The sequence below is a fragment of the Ochotona curzoniae genome, unplaced genomic scaffold, assembly GCF_017591425.1.
Source record: "Ochotona curzoniae isolate NIBS_2020 unplaced genomic scaffold, NIBS_Ocur_1.0 contig_43, whole genome shotgun sequence".
NCBI classification, from domain to species: domain Eukaryota; kingdom Metazoa; phylum Chordata; class Mammalia; order Lagomorpha; family Ochotonidae; genus Ochotona; species Ochotona curzoniae.
In genome coordinates this window covers 24,624,012-24,647,160 of record NW_024466218.1, presented here as the reverse complement: position 1 = coordinate 24,647,160, position 23,149 = coordinate 24,624,012, and the positions used below count along the sequence as shown (strand labels likewise).

At 42.6% G+C, this 23,149-nt stretch overlaps 1 protein-coding gene across 1 annotated transcript in view; it reads left to right on the top strand.

Moving 5' to 3' along the window:
- The first annotated feature begins 1,331 nt into the window (after positions 1–1,331).
- Positions 1,332–23,149, top strand: part of CCDC68 (coiled-coil domain containing 68) — a 38,482-nt gene continuing 16,664 nt past the window's right edge. Inside the window, exons 1-6 of the mRNA XM_040984739.1 lie at positions 1,332–1,349; positions 10,091–10,215; positions 12,321–12,407; positions 15,846–15,986; positions 17,033–17,158; positions 19,148–19,276. Coding sequence (XP_040840673.1) covers positions 10,099–10,215; positions 12,321–12,407; positions 15,846–15,986; positions 17,033–17,158; positions 19,148–19,276 — 600 coding nt within the window. The 5' untranslated portion in view covers positions 1,332–1,349; positions 10,091–10,098. The remainder of the gene's footprint in view (positions 1,350–10,090; positions 10,216–12,320; positions 12,408–15,845; positions 15,987–17,032; positions 17,159–19,147; positions 19,277–23,149) is intronic.

The window sequence follows — 23,149 nt, the reverse complement described above, 5'->3', positions numbered from 1 at the left end:
TATTACCCAAGAATCATCAACTCGCACTTCTCCAAACTGGGCTGCAATCCACAAGTAACTTAGGTGAGAAAAAACAATAAAAAAAAAATCTCTGGCTGTGGTAGTAGATTCCCAGAAAAAAATCTGAAAAGTTGTGTGCCTTGAAATATTCGGGCTGCAGTTTTCAAATAGGCTAAACCCAGGAGAGGTGGCAGAAGTACTTGTTGTCTAAAGCCCTGAATGTTTAGGAACCTTCATAGTGACCAACCTGCAAGACTGCCCAGTGGTCAAATTTGGGACAAGGTGAGCAATAATCTAAGTAACAGAGCATTGAATTATAGCCCGGAGGATAAAATTAATATGCACGAATTCATACGAATATGCAAATGTAACTGAATAGATGCATCAGTGACAGGAGAGGGGAAAAACTTTCCTTAGGGAATAATTCCAAATAATAACATACTAGGAGACACACCATAATTTCAGAGTGGAAAATAACCCATCCTTCTCCTGAGACTGGGCCGAAATGAATGACCCCCATCAGAAGAAGTTAGGGAAAAGAGGCAAACAGTTAACTTTGCAGTGGAGCAATCCCTTATCCAAGGGCTCAGGGTCAAGGCTGCAAAGAAGTCCTACTCCCGGAGAAGAACAAGAGCTCATCCTTGTGCTTCCCCCAGCCCTGCCAAACCCCGCAGTCACTGCACTGAGAAGCATGTCAGACTAAACCAAATGAAGGACTCTCAAAAACACTTCAACAGAATCTTCCAAAGCCATGTGAGTGAAGAAGAGGCTAGAACGGCATCACCCGGAAATGCAGAAAACCGAACGCAGCGACACAGCGTGGCATAGGCAGGTGCTATCTAGAAAGAAGTCAGCAGAAAAGTCAGCCCGAAGCCTGGCGTTCAGTGGCAGATACGGCTCTTTGTTAATTTCTCAGTTTTATTAGTGTACCGAGGTTAATAAGATGTGGCTATTAGAGAACACTGGCAGAAACCTACTGGAAATTGTGTGATCCTTGCAAATTTGAAGGGAAAGATTTCAAACTATTCTAATGTAAAAAATTAATACAGACAAATCAAGTAAAGAATCATGAATTTGGGGTAACAATAGAACTTCCGGAGAAAGCAGCAATCAGATGTGGGTTTGTGCACAGGGCGTGCGCGTCCCGGGTGCAACAGGAGACGAGGCTCCTCCCCGGAGTCCGAACTCTGCCCTGGGCTCGCCCCGCAGGGCGGAGTTCCCTCCTGCAGCTTTCTGAGAATCGACTCTGACACCTAGGCTGAGTGCCCGGGGTGGAGCAGCGCTGGGACCCCACGCTGGCCAAGCGTCCTCCCGGGTAGGTGATCCCTGGCGACCGCGGCGTGCGCCAGGTGAGTGGGTGTGCAGGTGCCCCTGGAAGCGGGGTTTCTCTTGCGGAGCTCAGTGTTCCCAGGTTATTTCCGGTTGTGGGTCCTTTAGCATATTCCTCGCTGTAAATTCCAATTTGGAGATTGGATTCCTGGGACGTGAAGTTAATGACTCGCCTCTCTACGAGAAAGTTGCTGTCCTTCGCTTGGCGCACACCTGATGATTTATTTATCTGCTCATTACACGATCCCTTAGGCAGGGTTGGTATTTTATACTTTCACCTTCCTGTTTGAGCTGAGTGGCTCCCCATGATGCCTGCCTGCTGATTTTAGGAGTCTTGGAAAAGAATCCTCAGGAAAAAGCTGTCATCCCACTCCAGCCTGAACAGGTCCCTGCGCCCAGAATTTTTAGAGCAAATTGAATGAAGGGGGTTGTCTTGCCCAGTGTAATGAGCTGAGACAGCCGGCCGCCTTGGGACAGTTTTCTGCTGTTGGTGTTGAGGGACTCTATGGGATTTTGAAGCTGGCTGTTAGAGGCCTGCCAGCTTTGCAAGGGAGCAGTGTTGTCTTACTGAGAGAGAGTGCACCTGTAGAGATGTGGCTTTTAAATCTGGAGATTGTATAGCTGCCAAAGCTCCCGGCACCCTCTTCGTTTTTCCTTCAAAAAGCAAAAAAAGAAAGAAAACACATGTAAGGATCAGATCTGGCAAAATCAGGCCTGACGGTAAACAAAGCTGTGCTGCTCACCATTGAGGAGCAGTTGTTTTATTTCAGGAATCCCAATTTCATCATGTATTTATTTATTTATCTTTTTTAGCATACAAGTGTATAGAATGCAGTGAGCATTAGAATACAAAAGGGAATTATCCTGTATTGGAATAAGGAAAAGATAATGTGCCCTTTTGATTTTACCTGCTGTATTAAATATGCAGGAGTCTGCTTTCCCAGAAAGCTGAGCTGGGCCGGAGTGTCAGGTGTTCTCCAGGCACAAAGGCTGCTCTTGTTTAGCTGTGCATGGCCGCCGTCCTCTGCTCCCCCACGCCCGCGGCTGGAGAGGGAAGACGCCTGACAGTTTTAATCTTTGCTCGAGGTAAGGGGTATCCTGAGAACAGGTTCTAGCACCTGGGAACTAGACAAGCCTCTTAAACTTCTTATCCTTTGGTGTTTACCAAACAAAACCTGTTCAAAGGACAAAGAGGCATTTCACACAAATTCAGATGTGATTTTGTGGATTAATAATGTGCATATTAATCCTGAGCTTTTTTGTTTGTTTGTTTACAATATGTTCCACCTAGACTTGAGCTGTAAAATAAATTTTGGCCAAAGGTGAAAAGTGAGTTGTACTTTTCTTAGGGAAAAATAACTTCCAAAGAAAAAAATGAAGCTTTGAGAGGGATTTTCAGTGTCTTGGGGAGTAGTTTCATACCTTATGAATTGAGGCACTTGTATCAAAATTGTATGTTCATTCAGTGAGTGAAACCATTTCATAATGGAAAATATTACCCTGAATTTCATGACATTTTAAAATTAGTTCACATTTTACTAAGCACAGAAACAACCACATACATGTGTTTGGAAAATAAAAGTATGTGTGTGTGTGTTTGTCGCGTCAGAGCTTATATGGTGCATCTGTGATTTTGTGGGTCTGTTTTCTCATTCACTGACCCGGTGTTTATGGAGCATGTATTGCTCAGGGCTCGAGTCGCCACAGACGATTCCAGCTCAGTGGTGTTTGCCACATGTCTGTCCTCATGCGGTCTATTCAGTCTTCAAGTCCTTCAGGACATCCTAGAGCTGGACCAATACTGGAGCTCAGGGACCACATCCATGACCATCCATCAGTTCTGACCGTGCCTGAAACTAGATGAGTTTACACTGATTTAAGCAATAACTTTTTAAAAAAATGTTGAGGAATTTGTTATCCCAATCAAGTTTCTTTTTTCTTTCCTTCAAGTTGGGAAAGAAGAGTAAATAGCATGAAGTGTGTGATCCGTGTCCTTGACATGCTCCTCTTTTTCAAATTATGCTGGTGAATTATGAAGACAGATGATTTCATTTCATAGATATCTAATCATGAGGTCAAACCACTTGTTCTCAAAAGATGAAGTCAATCTATCATCCTGAAGATTTACACGCACTGTGTCGTGGGTACTGAGACCCTCCAAGCCTGCTGAAGTCTTGGGCACATCTTTAAGTGGGTGGCACAAGAACTGCCCAGCCATTTCCTGACTGGTTGAGAGACCACCAATGGGGAACAACTTGCCTGCAGGTTCCTGCCCAGACAAGGAGGGGTCAGGCAACACTTAAAATCCCCCAATCCTTCTGAAAGCCTTTGATGTCTCTCCTTCTCTCATTTTAAGAAGTAGCCTACCTCCTGGTCCTCTCCCAGGGGTCCTTTCTCCTTCTCTCTTCTTTCTACATTCAACTTGTTACTTTGCAAGTGATACTTTTTATTTCTGTACTAAGCTAAGGAAAGAACCCACTGAGCTTTCTAGTAACAGTTAGTTACATTTGTAGATGTGCTGAAGATAATAACTGTAGCACAATATCATAATGACAATGTTGAGAATAGATGAAGAATAACTTTTTGATAAATTGCATGGAGCTTGTGGATAGTATATATGTGTTTGTGCTTGTGCCAATGTTTGCATCCTTTTTCTTCCAAGAATATTTTGTTTCATATCTAAGTCTTTTAATACACATATGTATTATTTATATAATGTTGTTATATGTGTGTGTTTCTGCTTAAGAAAATGACAAGATTATCACTTGGAAACCGACGTTGGGTTAGGTCAGTGTTAGCATGCATATCCGGTATATTGGGCATGAGTTTCAGGTATAGTCACCTGAGATTTAGCCAGCTGACACTGGATGTCACCATTGTGCTGTATAAGGCAGCTGCAGAACAGGTGTGCTGATCAGTATTCGGGGCATGGTCATTCTCTTCAAGAGGTTGGAGCCTCGTGAGTTCACTTCTCATCGTACTTTTGTTGGAAGTGCTTTTGCAGTTTCTGCTACCTAAACTCTGTGTGATAGTGGTCAGAAAGAAGAAACAAAAATACAAACTGAAAATACAGAAAGCACAGAACCAGTGCGAGCTCTTGGGTCACACACTGAGCCCTGGTGCTGGCTCACTGGGTAGGAGGATGTGAAGCAACTCCCTTAACAGAAAGGAAAGTTGGAAAGCAGTGTCAGGACCCAGTGTGCTGTACTTGCCAGCCTGGGCAGCAGGAAGAGTGGATCAGCGTGTTCAGATATGTCCAGAGGTCTATGGGGACCAGCGCTGGCATTGCTGCCACTGCGCATGATAACTCAGTGTCAGACTCCCCTTTCCTGCATGGTGACGGGTTTTATCACCTCTAGCATCAATAAGCCTGGTGGTCTGGTCTGAGTGGCATTTCCTGTGGGAGCACCCAGCCTGCTGAGAAAACTCTTGTGCTTCTGCTCCTGCTCCAGGCAGTGAGGAGCAGTGAGGCTGGTAGTATTCACATGATGGTGAGTCCGTGTCTGCAGGCTGGAGGTTGACGCACTGGGTGGCCCAGAGCTACCCAGGACCTGCCTGGGAAGCTTCAGTCTGGACCAGCAGTAGAGTGTTGAGACCATTTGGCTTCATTGCCCCTTTCCTGAGCTTTCCTTGCAGCATGAGACAGTGTTACAAAGTTTGCTGTGTTCTGCCTTTCCTTCAGTGTTTGGGGTCAGGTCAGCCAGAACTAAATCTGCTTTAACATACCCAAAGAGACCACGCCTTAGAAAAACAACAAGTTTAAGTCTATGTGCAAAGAAAAGCTCTGCAATATTAGAGAGAATGATGCGTGACATTGCCTGATACATGGCTCTTAGAATGCTACTTGAAGCAAATACCAGCTCTGCTCTTGCTCTCCCTGTGCCCGGAGCCCTCTTCTTGCAGGCACAAGAGCCTTGCACCTTGTTTCATTCGCATCCTCCTCAAGTGCCATACCCTCAGAGTGGCTTCCAGGAGCAGTCGTCCAAAATGGTACCTCCTTTTGTCCTGTCCTGCGGGTGACTTTTCTTCAGGGCACTGCCATTGTTTCCCATACTTGTTTATTTATTTAGCGTGCATCTTTTTCTCTATGCAAAGTCTCTTGGTTCACTGCTGCAGCCTCAGCACCTGCCAAGAGTATTCAATAAACACTGACCATAGGGCTGAATGAGTCAAGGGTTAAGAAAGGAAACACCCATGGTAGGGTTGCCAGGCTGTACCCAGTGCCTGTGTTCATTTCTGAAGGCAGCTCTAACCAGTCACCGGAAGCCCTGTGGAGTAAATACAGAAATGTGTCACCTCCCAGTTCTACAAGTCAGCACACAGATCGATGTGTCTGCCCTTGGTTCCTCCTGAGGGCAGTGACGGGGAGTCTGTGCCAGCACTCTCCATGACTCCTTGGCACTGGCTGCCAGTTTTGGTCTTTGTGGCACACACAAGGACCACTGTCATCTCTGCCTTCATCCTGACCTGGTGTGGTTCTTGTATGGTCATCTCTCCTCAAGTTTCCCCTTTCTGTAAGGCTGTCAGTCTTATTAAGCCACAGGCTAATGGGTGAGTGAGAGAAGTGGAATTGAATTTCACTTGGGTATAAAAGATTGTTACCTGATCGGCATGGACTGCCTCTGCTTTTGGGGGTTTCTAGTTTTACATGTGGCAGCAGGACCTTACATCTGCCATGACCAGGATCTTGCTTGGGGCTACCGCATCATCACACCTGTAACAATGCCTTGCATGTATCTGTCACATGTTTGTTCAGCTATTTGCATGTCATTGTATGGAATAGTAGACCTAAGTGTCCAGTGATCTGTTAGTTTAGCACATGGATTACAGTTTACAGTTATGTACATAGGCTGTGTAGATTGTAAGCCTTCCACTAAATGTCAAAGTTGTTGGTCGAGGATACTGACAGGTTGCTGATGTATTAGCATTAAAGTGCCAGTGTCAGACTTCATCGTCTCAACATCTTCCCAAGCAGATTTTCCTCTGTAGCCCCTCTCAGATGTAGACTGCTTAAAATATTACCTGGTTCTTCCCCTTCAGGGAAGCAAAACAATCAGATTGCTTGTCAAAATTAATTGTAGATAATTATCTCATATTTTACTTACTGATTAGACCAACATGTACAACTCATTTACTATGCATTGCCTTGCTAAATGCTTGAACAACCTCATGCTCATTATTATTGTTAATAATTACGACCCATTGCATTTTTTCCTGCTAAGGCACAGAGCAGTTAAGGGATTTGTCCAAGATCACACAGCATCTCGGTGGCGGAAGGAGGCTGAGAACATAGGTTGCCTCTAACTCTTTGAGTGGTGGAACCTCTTTCTGGCCTCATGGAAAAATTCAGAGTTTGATGGAACAAAGCAGAGCCTGTTTTGTCAAAGTTCAGGTGACAGAATTCTGTGTGCTGGACCGCCCCCTTTCTGGGAGCCAGTTTGCAAAGCCAAGTCTGAGAAATAAGCCCTCTTGGCATGGTGCCACTTGTAAGCTGTCTTCAATCCGTTCCAGCGTAAAACAAATAAAAGTCTTTCTTCACTTTAATTAACTGATTGTATTTTATTCTGAAAATTTTATCTGCCTAATCTATTTCTGGCTGGAATAAATGCTCGCCTGGGTTTTCCCCAGGATGGTAATGCCATATGGCAATTTGGATTTTGCTGTCTTATGTTCCTCTTGGGGTTTCTCATACAAATCAAGGACTGTGGGCAAAAAAGCTTTGTGAACCAATGAGAACAATGGAATTGAATTTCACTGCCAACAGATAGGCATGAACCACGTCGCCTTGTATTGGCTGCTTGCTTTTCCTGGTAATTTATAAAATCAGACATAAGCCAAAGTGTTAATAGAAACTGTTCATGGGTGCTGTGGGAGACCAACAGTTTCTGTGTTTTAAACCTCCTTTTCACAACTCTGTTAGTGTGCCCATTCTACAGATATGTGAAGCTAAGATTTTATTTAACTGGGTTTAGGTGGCTTAACAAGCATTAGAAGATGTAGAATTTTTGAGTTATCCTTGTGTGGCAGTGTTCCTCAATTGCAGGACTAAAAGGGCCACCATGGAGTACAGTTTAGTATTTCTGAGATGAGGTCAACAGAATTTTCAAGTTCAGAAACATGCTGAGGATGCCGTGGGATTTGTTCTAAAGGGGGTTCATTCCTGTCGGTGTGTACAATGCAAAACATACTAAAAAGAAAAACAAAAGTAGACCTATAAGATGAAACTGCAGCTCAACGAAGATTGAATCTAAGGAAAAACTTAACTAGGTCTGTTCCCATCACTGCTGTCACCTGGAAGGGTGAGGTTGTCACTTTGTTTGCCATGGCTTTTCTCTGTTGCAACAGCTCAACTCTGGCCAAACACCATGAACCGTGTCCAGACAGATAAATGACCAGGGCAGTGTTACAGTAAAGCTTCACAAACACTGTGAGGATACAATCGAGTTAGAAGATACATCCATTTTTTTGTGCAGAAGAGCTTTGAAATCAAAACTGGGCCAACACGTCATGTTCGTTTTTAATGTAAAAACAGATAGTAAAAATGAAAATTTTAGGTTTCAATTTAAGAGCCCAAACAAGAAACTTTTTTAATTGAAAAATTTGCATTCATATGTAGTACATTTGAAACTAGTCACGTTGTGTTATCATTCTTGACCATTGGACAAAGGTTTAACACAAAGCTTGGCAAAACACTGTATTCATAGCACAACTGATAAACATGCCGTCCTTCTGAGATTCTCCCCTCCAACGATTCAGAAGCGTAAGAACGCAGGCAGGTGCTGTTGGGCCCTAAGGTAAGTTGCTACTTAAAAGACTCCGTCTTTATCAGAATGCCTGGGCTCCAGTCCTACCTCTGCTTCCAACTTCCTTCCGACTAACGCACATTGTGGGTGGCAGTAGACACTGGCTCAAGTACTGGAGTCCTTGCCACCATGTGGGACACCTGGTGGATTTCTGGATTTCTTGGTAGCTGGCTTTAGCCTGGTCCTATATTGAGTGTCATAAGCATTAAGGGAGTGAGTCAGTGGAAGGAAGTTAACTTTTTTTCTCTCTCCCCTCTAGTGTGCCTTCCAGAAAGTACATGTATTTATATATCTTAAAATATGAAAACCTTTCTTGATTCAGAAACTGCACAGCAGGTCAGAAGGCAGATTGCCACATGGGCTGTGGTTTGTTGACCTCTCCCCTGGCACCAACTCCCTCCTTCTGGTTCCCAACCATGTTACATATTGTCTCCATGGCTTCTTTCACTTCTAGCATCAAAGCATTGTTTTAGGATCAAGACCATAATCTGGGAAGGAACATCCAGTGACCAAGAGAAGAAGTATTTCCGCTTTCATTTTGCACAAGCTGACTTGTTTAGTTGCTGCTGCCAAGCCATCTTCAGCAAAGAAAAATAGAAGCATAGCCGCTAGGAGGATTCTATAATAAAATGGGAAACTCTTGGCAAGCCCTGTCAGTTTCATTGAAGATTAAAGGATAAAGGCAGGACTTATGGTATTCCCACAAGCAATACAAAATTTCTTTCTGTTTTTAGTAAAAATAGGTTGTTGCTAGATCAAGATGGGAGTCCAAGTTTTCTTACTGGTGAAATGGAACGAACAATCCTATCTCATATTTCATTATAGTTGTTTTTTTTTTCCCTAATTTTTCCCCATAGAAATGTCAAATGTTGGAAGAGTAGAGTGAATACATTTGCTCATCACACAACTTTAATGATTATCTATATTTTGCTAAATTTATTTCTTCTCCGTCTCCACTCACTCCTCCCAATTTTTAAGAAAAATTATTTGAAAGAGAGATAAGGAAAAGTTGCCTGTCCATTGGTTCACTCTGAACTACCTCAACAACCCGGGCAGAGCTGCAATTAAGCCAAACACCTGGAATTCAGTCCGGGGCGTCCTGGTGGAGGGCAGGGAAGTACGTCATTCACCTTCCAGGCCGCCTCGCAGGTGCCCATGATCATGACACTGGACTTGGCAGAAAAGCAAGGATTTGAACCCAGGAACCCCAGTGTGGGTGGGAGCAACAACCTGACCACTGTGTCTGGCACATCCTGCCTGCTCTGCTGTCTGAAAGCAGGTCCTAATGTATTCTCATTTCACCTGGAACTGTTTCAATATGTGTCAGTAATAGATCAAACATTTTCTAAGAATATTATAATTATATTATCATAGCTACCAAAACTATAAAAATCCTGTAATGTCAGCTCTTTTCTAGTCTCCAGAAAGTCATGATTCAAATAACATGTATAGTGTAAATGACTATGGGTTTCCTGAGACAATTAATGACCATTTTTAGCTACATTAAGGCTAATAATGAACTCTGCTACGTTAATAAGTTTTTCACTAAACTTTCCTCTGCTATTGTTAGCTTTGGTTCAAGATATTGCTTAGACATATTATTTCCTAAGAACCTACAAGTTATAGCCTTGTTAATCTAGAAATTCTTTTCAATGTTATAGAAGGAATTTATAAAAACTTCCCTTGAGGTTTTATTGTCTAAGAAGATGTTCAATAAAAGGAGAAAGTTTACATATTTTTTGTTGAATTGTTTAATTTAAAAAATTCTAATTAATGATGGTTTTAGGTGGTATTGCTTTTAAATTAAATTGGTTGTTGAATTTACAAATATAGACTAGTGATTTATAATTTTGCTATTGTATTTGACTACAGCAATAACTTCTTCAAGTTTATGTGACAAATGATCATGCAAGATAAAGTCTGGTCTGCTAAATGGATGTATGTTTTTCTGATGCTAGGATTCACAATGACAGCGGTAACGGTGACCACGGAAGTCTTCCCAAAGGGCAAGACAGAAGAGAATTCGGCCTGGTATGATTCCACATCAGCTCACATTATTGAAGAAACAGAATATGTGAAAAAGGTATGTTTAGCACAATGTTTTTTTTTTAAAGATTTATGTATTCATATTGGAAATGTATACATAGGAAATATATATATTTAAATATTATATATATATAAAATATATATTGGAAAAAATATATATACAGAGAGAGAGAGGAGAGACAGAGAACATCTTCTCTGTGCTGATTCACTCCCCAAGTGGTCACATCAGCTGGAACTGAGCTGATCCAAAGACAGGAGCCAGGAGCTTCCTCCAGGTTTCCCATGTGGGTGCAGGCTCCCAAAGCTTTGGGCCGTCCTCAACTGCCTTCCTAAGCCACAAACAGGGAGTTAGATGGGAAGCAGGGCAACCTGGATATGAACTGACACCCATATGGGATCCCGGTGTGTGTGCAAAGCAAGGACTTTAGCTACAAGGTTAGCATGCTGGGCCCACGAGGTTGCTTTTTAAAAGATTTATTTAGTTTAAAGAGTTACAGAGAGAGGGAGAGAGGAGAGAGATCTTCCATATGCTGGTTCACTCCCCCAAATAATCTTAGTTGCCAGAGCTGGGCTAGTCTGAAACTGAGAGCGAGGAGCTTTCTCCTGTGTAGGCAGGTGCAGGGGCCCACGGCCAATAACAGGGAGCTGAATCGAAAGTGAAGCAGCTGGGACACAAAGCAGAGCTTGTAGGGGATGCCAGCACTGCAGGCTGCTCCAACATGCTGGCGCCAGGGTGTGAGTAGCCAAGATAAACTGTAGAAAGTATAGTGACATACTTAGTTAAGGCAATACTTGGGACACCTGTCCCCCAAACGCAAGTGCCTAGTTTGAATTCCAGCTCTGCTAGCTGGCGTGCTTCCTGCTAAAGCACGCACACAGAGGCAGCAGATTATGGCTCATGCACGTGGTTCCCTACCCAGCCACGTGGGAGACCCAGGTGGAGTTCCTGGCTCCTGGTTTGGGCCTGGTTAGCTCCAGCTGGTATGGGTTTTGGGGGGAGTGAACCAGCAGAAGGAAGAGGTTCTCTCGTTTCCCCTTTCTGCTTGTCAATTACATTTTAAAGCAGATGAATTCTGGAACCCATTGGTATATTTGGTCGTCTTCACCACAGAACACTCCTTTGATCAAGGGCAGCCTTGATGGCTGAGATGTAAACATGGTTAGTCATACCTCTTGCGGATCTGAGCATGTTTTGCACCTAGAATGAAATGCTCTTCCCTCACTGAACTCGAGTGATCGGAAAGAGGGTTCCGAACACCAAGCAGCACTTAATTCATGCCACATTGGTCAGCATGGCCTTTTTTGCGGTTTTATGGTGTTCCCTGGGGCTGATGCTGTGTTCTCAAGTGGATGGCTGTGTTTCCTGCTGAGCAGGTGCCTCTTGCATCCTTGCCCTTTTTTACAACCCAGTGGAACTATTGCCAAGGACTGCATGCTGGTATGTTACTTCCTTAAAAGTCTGAAGTCCTATGAAAATCCAAGATGATAAGGAATGCTGACAGCACATATTTTCATCATGTTGATTGTTTGTTAGAACACAAGGATAAATTCTGACATCCATAGCTCATAACTTGTTTATGGTGATTAATTAAATCTTTCCAGAGTGCTTTCCATAGGTCACCAAGACATGGAGCATATATTTCATGCATAAAATTTTATGCTCTCCTCTTACTAATTATTCTGTAGTACTTAATAGCAATTATTTTGTGGTAATTACTAGTTAGCAATTATTTTGTAGTAATTGCTAGATTGTAATTATTTTGCAGTGATTACTAAATAGTAATTGTTTTATGGTAATTACTAAACAGTAAATTACTACTAAATTACTATATCTATGGACAAAATAGGGCTAACTATGTTGTATTATGTTCTAATTACTCAATGATAATTAGCTTGTAATATTCTATTCTGTTAAGTGATTGTATTTTAAGGTTTTCTTTAAAGTATTATAAAGATCAAAGGTTTATTTTCAGTAATCTAAACAATGTCAGCCTAAATGCATATTGGTTTTATTACAGCTATTTATATCTGACATCAGAATATATGTACTGGTTTCCAGACAAATCAAGTACTTTTATTTAGCAGAGAGACAAATAGCATTTGATACTAACTGTATTTGAAACCAGTGATTTCTTCCTGTAGATTCGGACTACACTGGAAAAGATTCGGAATCAAATGTTTAAAGAGGAAGTAGGAGCTAGCAGTGAGAATCACACACTGAATGCAAAGGTAACAGATTCATCACCATCTTCTACTTGTATTCTTGAAGAACATTTGCGCAAAACCATAAAAATGTTATTGAAGTCACTTTTTGGTAATTATTATTTTTGAGAGTTCTAAACAATGAACTGGAGATTATTTTGCACCAATCAAGATGTCAATGATTATATTCATGAAATGTTTTACCGCAAAAATAATTCAGAAGAACAGATTGGATAAGATCTTACCTGAATATTTTAAATTGTGATTACTTATCTAAAGTGTGTGGGAAGATATTGGCCCAGGCAGAATACATCACAAAGGTAAATAAAGGCATTGGCTGTTAGTGTCACATGGGCCTTAACAAGGACATTTCAAAATGATCATGGAAAGAGGAAAAGATTTTATTTTTGTGCAAAATAATTTATTTGCTGCAGTAAATATTTCACTTTGGTGTAAAACAATTTTGAGATGTGATTATCCTTTTTTTCATAGTTATGTGTTTCCACAGATCTTTGGCGAACCACTCAGGTGCATGCATTGCAAATTTACTTTGCACCAAAATAAATTTTACTTTTTATTTCATTTTCCATGAACTTTCTGGAATACCCTCATAGACCTAAGGTCTGGGCATCAGCATTTTGACTTGTCTAGGTTATGCCAAGTTCTTCATGTAATCCTAGTGTAAGTCGTAAATGCGATCTGCTCTGTGCAAGGCCAGAGTACATCAAAGCATAAACTTAGTGTTCCCTGTCCATCCCCCACTACCAGTTAACACAACCAATTTTCTGCATTTCTCAAGTTAAGAGCCATCAAATAGTAGGAGAAGGTTATGTGTGGGGATGATGGGAAAAAGTTGAACTCTCAGTTTGCGCTATTTTGAATTATGTGTTAGTCTTTTAATAAATGAGTGTCTGGACACAGGAGTTTGGACTTGACAGCGAAGGTCACCACTGCCAGGTTTATGTTACTGGGTAGGTATTTTGGGCACTTTATGGTTGCTATGGAAGGTTATGACTTGGAGGAGATAACCACGCAGGTGTTGAACGAAAAGAGAGACAAGGAGCTGGCATAGTGGCCTAGTGGTTAGGCAGGCCACTTCTGGGGGCTCCTGCATCCCCGGTGGGGCACTTGCATCCAGTTCTGGCTATTTCACCTTCCGGCAAGCTTTCTGCTAATGCACGTGGGTTCCAGCAAATGAAGATTCAAATAATTGGATTTCTGTCACCCACACAGGATTCCTGGAGGGAATTCATGACTGCTGGCTGTGGCAGGCATTTGAGGAGAGAACTGATAGATGGAGTATCTCTGTCTCCTTTCCTCTCTCTGGCACTCTGTCCCTTTCAAACAAACAAACAAAAAAATCTTTAAGAAAAAAAAAATCTGAAAAAGAAGAATGATGCGAGGCCTGACTTGAGGTTTCCAGTGTGTGGGTGTTCCTAGGAGGAACCATCCGAGGAGGTCAAGCAGAGGGACTGCAAAACCAGGAGAAGAGAAGAAAGGAAAGAGGCCACTGAGGGCAAGTTAGGAAAAGTTTCCAGAAAGGCTGTCAGGCCACTCTCAAATATTCATGGGTTATGTTCACTGAGGCCTGAACTCTGACCACTGGCCTAGCAATGAATGGATTGTTGGTGGTCCTGACAGGGAACGGGATGGAATCTGCATCCAAGTGCCTGCCTCAACTACCTCAAGCCGTAGAAGATCTGCATCCCAACCTCACACCACAGCAGAGCTCACCCAGCCTAACAGAGACGTTCTGCTCAGAACCTGGGGTCTTGTTCTCTTCAAGGTGTGGCTGCCGCACAGCAGCATCAGCCTTGGTGTCAGCAGAGACCGGTTAGAAAAGCAATTTAACACCTCCACTCCAGAAGCCTGGCTCAGAATGTGATTTTCAAACCAGACCTATCACCAACTTCATAGGAAAGTTCTAGAAGGCCTGTTCTAGGATTTTTGCCATTATGAACCACAGCCAATAATTTCCCTTCAATGAGAAACCTTTAGCAAGTTAAAAAAAGAGCTCCTTACTTGGTCAGTGCAGAGAGATCGTATTCCCAGGGGGTTGAACCATACGTAGTGAACTCACGGCGGAGTTACAGCAAGGAGGAATGCTACCTACGGGCGGTGTGTTCCTTTTATCATCTGTATCTCCAAATGCAGTCAGGCTGTCGCAGTGGCGAGGACTCCAGTGAGACACTTGGGTTCTCGTTCTATTTCTGGCAGTTAATTTAAGATATAACTTTAGTCTTATTAAATTCTCTCGTCTTTAAACTCTTCATCCATATAAATTGTGGTGACTACTCCTGCTTATAACCTAGCACATGATAGGTGCTTATTCAAGTCCAAGCTGTTATTGTAACTGCGGGGCGTGTCTTTTCCATCATGATTTCTCTACCAGGAGATAAACCGAAAGACGGAAAAGCGCAGATGAACGATGCGCAGGCGGGGGTATTGGATCTCCCATGAGCCGCCTTTCCTTGGGCAATGGTCCTCGATTATTTTTAGTCTGTGAAATGGATGGGTTAAATTGGGTGATTTCTAATGTACTTTTCATCTCCCAAATTCTGATATTCTAGGTAAAGTTGATTGATTCATTGATTGATTGATTGATTTGAAAGATTTATTTATTTTTATTGGAAAGGCAGATATACAGAGAGAAGACAATAGAAAGATTTTCTGTCCTCTAATTCACTCCCCAAGTGGCCACAGCGGCCAGAACTAAGCCGATCCAAAGCCAGGAGCCAGGAGCTTGTTCTGTGTCTCCCACGTGGGTGCAGAGTCCCAACGCTTTGGGCCATCCTCAACTGCTTTCCCAGGCCACAAGCAGGGAGCTGGATGGAAAGTGGAGCATTTGGGATACAAACTGATGCCCATATGAGATCCTGGAGAATGCAAGGCAAAGAATAAGCCACTAGGCTATTGCACCAGACACTCCAAGTGAAATTTATGCTTGACTTGTTATTTTAGTGGACTCGAGTACATAGAATTATATGGCCAGTGATTTTCAGTTCTGATGTCCTTGATGAGAAATGCAATATTCAGTGAGTGTGGAGAAGCATCATTAGCATTGACTGAGCTGTGTTGTATCTGCTAGGCCTTATGCAAGCTACCAGTCTGTAATGCAATAGGAACAATTGTATTTATGTCTGCAAGTTAGAATTTTTCTGTAAAAAACCTTGTCTTGTGAATATTATTGACTTCCTAGAAAATTTTAACAGCATGTTGGGAGCTAGGAGTTATAAAAGCGATAGTTCTTTCTCTTTTAATACAAGGACCTGTACATATTTGAGCAAATACAGAGCCCAGCTACTTGGACTGTGTTCCCCACGGGGATTTGACACTCCAAAGCTATTTTGTTTGTGCTGACTAGTTTGCTTTGGCATCTGTGAGAGTGTGTGGCCATTATTGCTGTGCAGATGTGTCGCAGGCAGACACAGTGAGCGCTGTGATTCCCGTGTTCGTCCATTCCAGCTCGAGGGCAGCACGGAGAACGGCTCTGCCTCGGACACGGACCTCCCTGGCTGCAGTACGGACGTACTCAGGGAAAAGGTGAAAAGAAAAGATGTGCAGCTCTTGGAAATGAACAAAGAGAATGAAATGTTAAAAATCAAGGTATGGCTGCTGGGTGAAGTTGCACACTTTGTGTTTCGAGCCTCGGTGGTAAGAGCGTGGTTGTGAGTGCTGGTGAGTCTGCAGACAGAGAGACATCCCACCCACCCACCCACCCACCCAGGAAGTGGTATGCATGTGGAAAAGCGTGCTTATGTCTCACAAAGTAAACGTCAGGTTTGTTTCTGTTTGTTGTGGAGACTGTTCTCATCATTGAAGTAATCCTACAAAGGTCTTGATTATGCTAGAAAAATCTGTCCCAGAGACCCGTGACACAACGCCGTGTGTACAGCTCGCAAGCGTACACTGGTACACTACACATTGGTTAACAGGGCAGATCTCATATGACACATTTCAGATCACAACAGATTTTGAAAACCTATTTATTTAATAAATACTAATCGCAATCTTCATAGTTGAATTGGATTAATCTAATACTGCATTCTCTTTTTTAAAAAGATTTATTTATTTATTACAAAGTCAGATATACAGAGAGGAGGAGAGACAGAGAGGAAGATTTTCCATCTGATGATTTGCTCCCCAAGTGAGCACAACAGCTGGTGCTACATCGATCCAAAGCCAGGATCCAGAAAGTTCTTCCTGGTATCCCACATGAATGCAGGGTCCCAAAGCTTTGGGCCGTCTTTGACTGCTTTCCCAGGCCACAAGCAGGGAGCTGGATGGGCAGTGGAGCTGCCGGGATTAGAACCGGCGGCCATATGGGATCCCGGCGCATTCAAGGAGAAGACTTTAGCCGCTAGGCCACGCCGCAGGGCCCTATTACTGCATTCTTTATATCTCCCTCTTTGGGTTTATGTGCAGTTGATTTCCTGAAAGGCAAACCCATGATGACTTCTTTGCTTTCTACTCTTGAAGGGCTTGGGACATTTATGTTTTGCTGCCTCTAATGCCCCTACCTCGTGTCAGTTCTCCTTCGAGAAGACACATCTTGCAGCGCTTTTGTGGGCGTCAGTACTGAAAGGCTGGCATGTAAGTGGGCAAGCCGTGGGGCTCAGAGACATTGTCTGAAGGCTGATTTTGTTTCCTAGCTGGAAGCTTCCAGAGAAGCAGGCGCAGCAGCCCTGAGGAATGTAGCCCAGAGGCTGTTTGAAAACTACCAAAGCAAAGTTGAAGATGCGAGAAGAAAGCACGAGGACGGGCAACACTCGCTGCAGGTAGGGACCTGGCAGCCTGGCTCCTGGACGCGGAGTCCCTCTTGCGGAGGAGCTGAGAGTGAGGCAAGCAATGCGCAGGTGACAAGACGGGTCCGAGCAAAGGCCGGGGTGCTTCCCCCTACCGACTGAGCCCAGCACCTCCTGCGTCACTGTTCTCACGCAGATCCCACGGGGCACAGGCTGCCACAGGCCTTTGACCAAATGGATCCAGTTTGAGTTCTTCTGCCTTTTTGGCCTAATTTTCTCTTTTTGGATTGACAGAGCTGGGCCTATGGGTTCCCCTTTTTTTTTTTTTTTTAATGTTCCGGAATATATTCTTAAAGTTAAATAATCAATAAAATATGTATGTGAGTATATATTTAAAAATTGTCTAGTTTACATTGTCATGTGTTTACATATAAATAGTAAGTATAAAATCTGTGTAAATTCCATGTATATACGTTTTTTTGAAATCAGAAGTTGGGGTATTAGGTCTAAGACAATGTTGAAAAATGTATGAGGGTGCATCCAGATGTTCATGGGAAAATAAGAGCTGAATCTGCGTGACAGGGGTGTGCTTGGCCTAGAGTTGGAGAGTGTTGAGGCTTCCCCACCCCGTCTTGGGCCTGGGTCTGATTCCTGCCTCCCATTCCTGATCCCAGCTTTCTGTCTCTGCAGACCTTGGCAGGCAGCAGTGGGGCTTCCACTGGTTGGGTTTGTGCCAGTGACGTGGGAAGTCGGGACTGAGCTCCTGGCTCCCAACCCTTGCCTCTACTTGGACCTGACTGGAGCAATGATTTGAGGCATGACCCAATAGATGGGGGAACCTGTTTCACAAATAAAAAAAAATAAGAACATAAATTCATATTGACCTCCCAAAAATCTGAAATCCAGGCATCATTTTCCTTGGAATATTTATTTTCTCTGATATATAAAAATTATATATATTATGGGGGCATTTTTGTACATATGTGTTTTATGTAATGTCCATTCAGGGTAAATATATGTACCCCCTCAAAAATTTCTTCCTAGTACAAACATCCATAACTGAGGTTGTCAAGAGTCATCCTACTATGCAATGGAAGTTTTTGAGGCTTCTTCCTATTATGGGACAAGATGAAAAAGAAGTGTTGTGTGTGCATAAGTGTGTGTGGTAAAGCTCACAATACTAAACAGTTGCCAGGCAAGTGCCATCTTGGTGGGGCTGCTGGGTTTCTGGCAGCTCAGGCCTTGGCAAGATCCCTGGTGGACAACAGTAAGAAATCCACTGCCTAAAGCTGACACCTGTCATGCCTTGGGCTCCCATGACGCTGGTCACGGACTCACCTGTGTGCCAGGTGCAGCTGCATCCTGAATACCTGAAGTGACTGGTGGATACAGCCGACAGGTGCACTGTGTGTGGTACAGTGTCCATGGAGACAGCACGCACCTGTTACTATAAAAGAGGCTCAGCTCCAGCCTGAAGTGGTCTGGCAGGAATGACCACATGGTGTTTTCAAGAGAAGTCAGACATTCTAATTTTTTAATGAGACCTCGAATTCGATTAAATCGACATGCAGCTATGTGTGTGCATGTCAGCTGAGTGTCAGTTGAAACCTGCCCAGTGTGGTTGATGGACTGCCAGATGGACAGTACACTTCTATGATATTTCAGCACAACTGCTGCTGTAGGTTATGGAGTAACGTCATGATTCATAGTGATAATTAACATTTATAGTAAACATATAAACTTTTCTTTCTAGATAATTGAGAAAAAAGTGAAAAAATATTGTCTTGAACTAGCATCTCTTTTTCTTATACTAATTCAGATTGCGTATTATCAATTCCCTACTAATTTAAATTTACAGTGGTATAACAGATGCATTTTGAGGGACACTAGAACCAAAAAAGTAATTTTCTGAATCAGTGAGAACTTTCAACTTGGAGGGTGCTAATTAGAAATTTCTAGAAGAAAATAATGTATGTAAGCTTAATAAAAATAAGAGTCTGATAACTGTTTTTCTGATCAAAGGTTAACAAGCTTGAAAAAGAACAGACGTTAAAGCAACATGTTGAAAATGTGAATCAAATTGCTGAAAAGTTGGAAGAAAAGCAGAGTCAGATCACGGAACTGGAGAACCTTGTACAGAGAATGGAAAAGGTCGGTCCTTGGGGAGATAAGACCATTCCTTCCGGACACGGATAGGTGGAGAATGAACGAAAACAGTATTGAAGTAAATAAGACCTTGCACGAAGTAAGATGATATCAAGTGGAAGAATTCCTTGCAATACTCGGTGTTTGCAAGTATCCAGTCGTGTTAGTTTCTGCCCTGACACACTGAACACGAGCTGTATTGTGGTTATCAATTTAGTTCTCAGCAAGGGTGTGTAGTCACATCATTTGCTGTCACTTCCTCTGTTTGGTTAACTCCATGTCTCAGAGAGGAAAGTGTGAGGCTGTGAATGGAAATCGTGAAAAAGATCACAAAGTTCTCCCATGAGGAATTCAAGCACAGAGGACCCTGCAGTCGGTAACATTTTGGTGTCCTAGAGCTAGTGTCCCATCCATTTCTAGATGCAGATTCACTTTAGATTTGTAAAAGCTTACAGCTGCACCAAGAGAGGCTTTTCCCATTAAAAAGAGCCTAGAGCAATTGGAACTTGCACAAGAGCAAAAATAGAACCAAAATTATAAGAAGTTTCCTACTGTGTTTCTTTAAAAGTCTGACAAACCAAACACAAACAAAAGGCAGACACATAAATTTAATTTCGCGAGCCTTATTTAGAATTTTAAAGAGAACCATTATATTTTAAGAACAAAACAAATGGAAAATTTGCAACTCTGAAACTAAATTGTGGTAGATATGAGTATAGGTGTTGACAACCAGGAAAAAGCACCCAACACATTTTTCTTCTCATATTTATTGTATTAATTCTGATTTGCCTCTGCTCTTCTCAGCCTTAATTTGTTTTCTGATTCTGTCTGTCTCACATCACTTCTGAAATGTCACTTCAGATTCCCTGTATGTCAATGGTATTCAAATATCTTAGTGAAAAGAACCTTGAGTAGTGTTAAAATATTACCCAAGATTTCAGTGTTTTTATTACTATGAATTTGGTTGGGTTTTTCATCAATATGGAGTTCTTTTTGAGATCTCAAGACTTTAAGCTCAAACTTACTTGGATCTCATGACAAGAGCATAGTGATATCTGTACTAGGTGGTGGGTCAATGTTCTTTAGGTGGAATAAATGAGCTACAATGCCCTTACCTAATGGGATTATCCAGATATGCCAGCTTATCATTATGCTGTTTGGGAAAAAATAATATTTTATTGAATATTTGGTGGTAGTAGAATACTTTATTCTGCAACACATAGTTTAATAAAGAGAGCAGAAAGAATGCATGCGCTTAGAAGGGAAAACAGTTTTGGAAACTGTTTAACTAACCAACTTGATTAAGCAGCTTGACATTTAAACTTAGATTTGTGATCACCCTGTCTCAAATCCAGTAACACTAGCTGCCCCCCAGTGCTTGAAAACTAATCAAACAACAACAGCAGCTCCTTAGGAACTGTGGGAGATGGTTTCTATTTCTAGTTCCCCGGGGGATCTGTCCTACATGAACGCAGCCTGGAATTCTGGGGATTGTTGACGTGATCATTTTCTCAGCAGGTGTTCAAGCCTCCACCACATGCTTCCCCTTACAGGGAGTGGAGGCTCTGTATGCATTTGAACGCAGAGCAGGCAGAGTCCTGTTTTTTTTTTTTTTTCAAAGATTCTTTCATTTTGAAAAGGTTACAAAGGAGAGGGGAGAGAGAGAGAGAGAGAGAGAGAGGGAGGGAGCTCTCTTCCATCTGCTTGGTCAGGTTGAAGCAGGGACTTTACCTGGGTCTCCCACACAGGTGTCCAGGGCCCAAATGTTTGTACCATCTTCCACTGCTTTTCCCAGGTCATTAACAGGGAGCTGAGTTCAACGGGACACAGCTGGTACATGAACCAGCACCCACATGGAAAGCCAGCATCTCAAGCAGGGGTCATCCTGTCACCCCACAGTGCCAGCCCTGCATAGTCCCATGTTAATGTGGAGATGACAATGCAGTAAATCTGAAGTGAGTGGGCCTCAAAAGACCCCCTTTATTTATTTATTTATTTTTTTTTTTTACAAAATCCTTCTTAGTGCCAAGTATGGAAAGTGTAATCTTTTATGCCAGGACAAAATTCAGTGGCTTAGACACTAGTAGCACATTAGGAGACCTTGTGGCCTTGCTTCTGCCTTACTATTGGCCCAAACTTGGCCTGTCAGCAGGATCTCTGTGACGACTGAAGTGGACAGCATGCTCCTCGTCCAGCAGGGCCAGCAGCAACATGCCCTGTGACTTGCTATGGGCAGCTCTGGAAAGTGGAAGTAAGCGCAATGGGGCGGAGGAGCAATGTGCAAGATTTTTAGAAATAATATGTTTTGTTGAAAGATTTTATATTTATAACAGGAGTTAGCAGATGTTCACGAATGAAGCTGTAAGAATCAAAGTGTGGCACTATCTTCTTGGTTGGAGGAAGTTCTAAGAAGAGACATTGGAGAAAAATTTCCTGAGGTGGGGACAGTGCATATCAGATGAGGGGAGGAGCACCAAGCCTTTGCTTTAAAATGAAAAAAAAAAAAAAAGTTGCTTCCATTTGAGAATAGAGATGCATTCTACAATGCATCTTCATTTCTCTAGTCTCTACTATTCAGTACCTCTGGGAGAATGTATGTATATTCATGTCTATCTATATATCTATTTATCATGTATTTTGCATGAAGGTTGCTTTATATCAGAGAGTATTATGCTATTTGTCCTTTTAGAATGGGCTTATTTCACTGAGCATACTGGTCTCCAATTGGGACCATTTTGTTGCAAATGGTAGGATTTAAAAACCTGTTAAGTATACTTTGACAAGAAGATGCTAGGTTTTCTAGCAATGCTTGTACCTACAATGCTATGACACACTTAAATAGACTGTTGGATTTGTACTGCAGGACTCTATCAGTGCAATGATATTGGAGGAAGCAGTGGGGTGAGAATGGGAAGGAAGGGAGGGGAGGTATCCTTAGATCTATAAAACTGTATCATGGAAAATAATATGAAAAAAGAAAAAAAGGCGTGTGTTCCAAAAGGAAGTGGAAGTAGACAATGAACACCCACGGCCATGGCTGTGGGTGCCCCTGGAGACGGCTGTGTTTGCTCCTCACAGGGGTAAGGCCCTGCTCCAGTGGAGAGCCATTAGTGATATGAGGTCTGGTAATGAACACATTACTTAAAACCTTCCCCATCTGTCGCGCCGTAATCATGAATGCAGTGAGAATGAATTCCACACACTGTGGAAAGGCAGCGTGGACGCCCAGTAAGAGTGTTTTAATATGGCATATGTTACTTTTGCTGGCAGTGCAATTCCATTGCATTGTATTTGTTCCTAGAGTCATTATTACTGTTTTAGAACTTGAAGGCACTTTAAAACCACTTAGTTCTTCCCCTTTGTACAAATGGCCGTGGCTCTCCCAGCTGGGTTTTGTCCCACTTGTTTATGGGCCAAATTGGCGCCCACTGTGGCCATTAGAGGGCAGGAAATCTCAAGGTCTCTGGAGGCCGACTGGCTGCAGTAGGCTGGCTGCTGTGTGGTGTTGCGAGCTGCCTTCATTTTTTGGAAGACACTGTCCAAGAAATGCGAGGTGATGTAATGATTTCCTGGGTTGCAAAAGAGGAGACACATCTCGAGTCCAAGACAATCATTAATCCAGATGCTGATCTCCTGGACTCCTGGCTAGGAAAATCCATTGATCAAGGGCAATTATGTTAGGAAAAACATTTGTTAAATACTATTTCCCTTCATCCTATACACTGAAATACATTACCTTCAATGTGTTTCTTTGAAACCCGAAGCATCCTCATAAGCCTGTGAGCTATTTCTCTGTTCCTTCAGAAATAATTTGAACACAGCATGGGCTGACTTGAGACAACCTCTATGTTGCAAGAATGCAACAGGATAGTTGAGAGA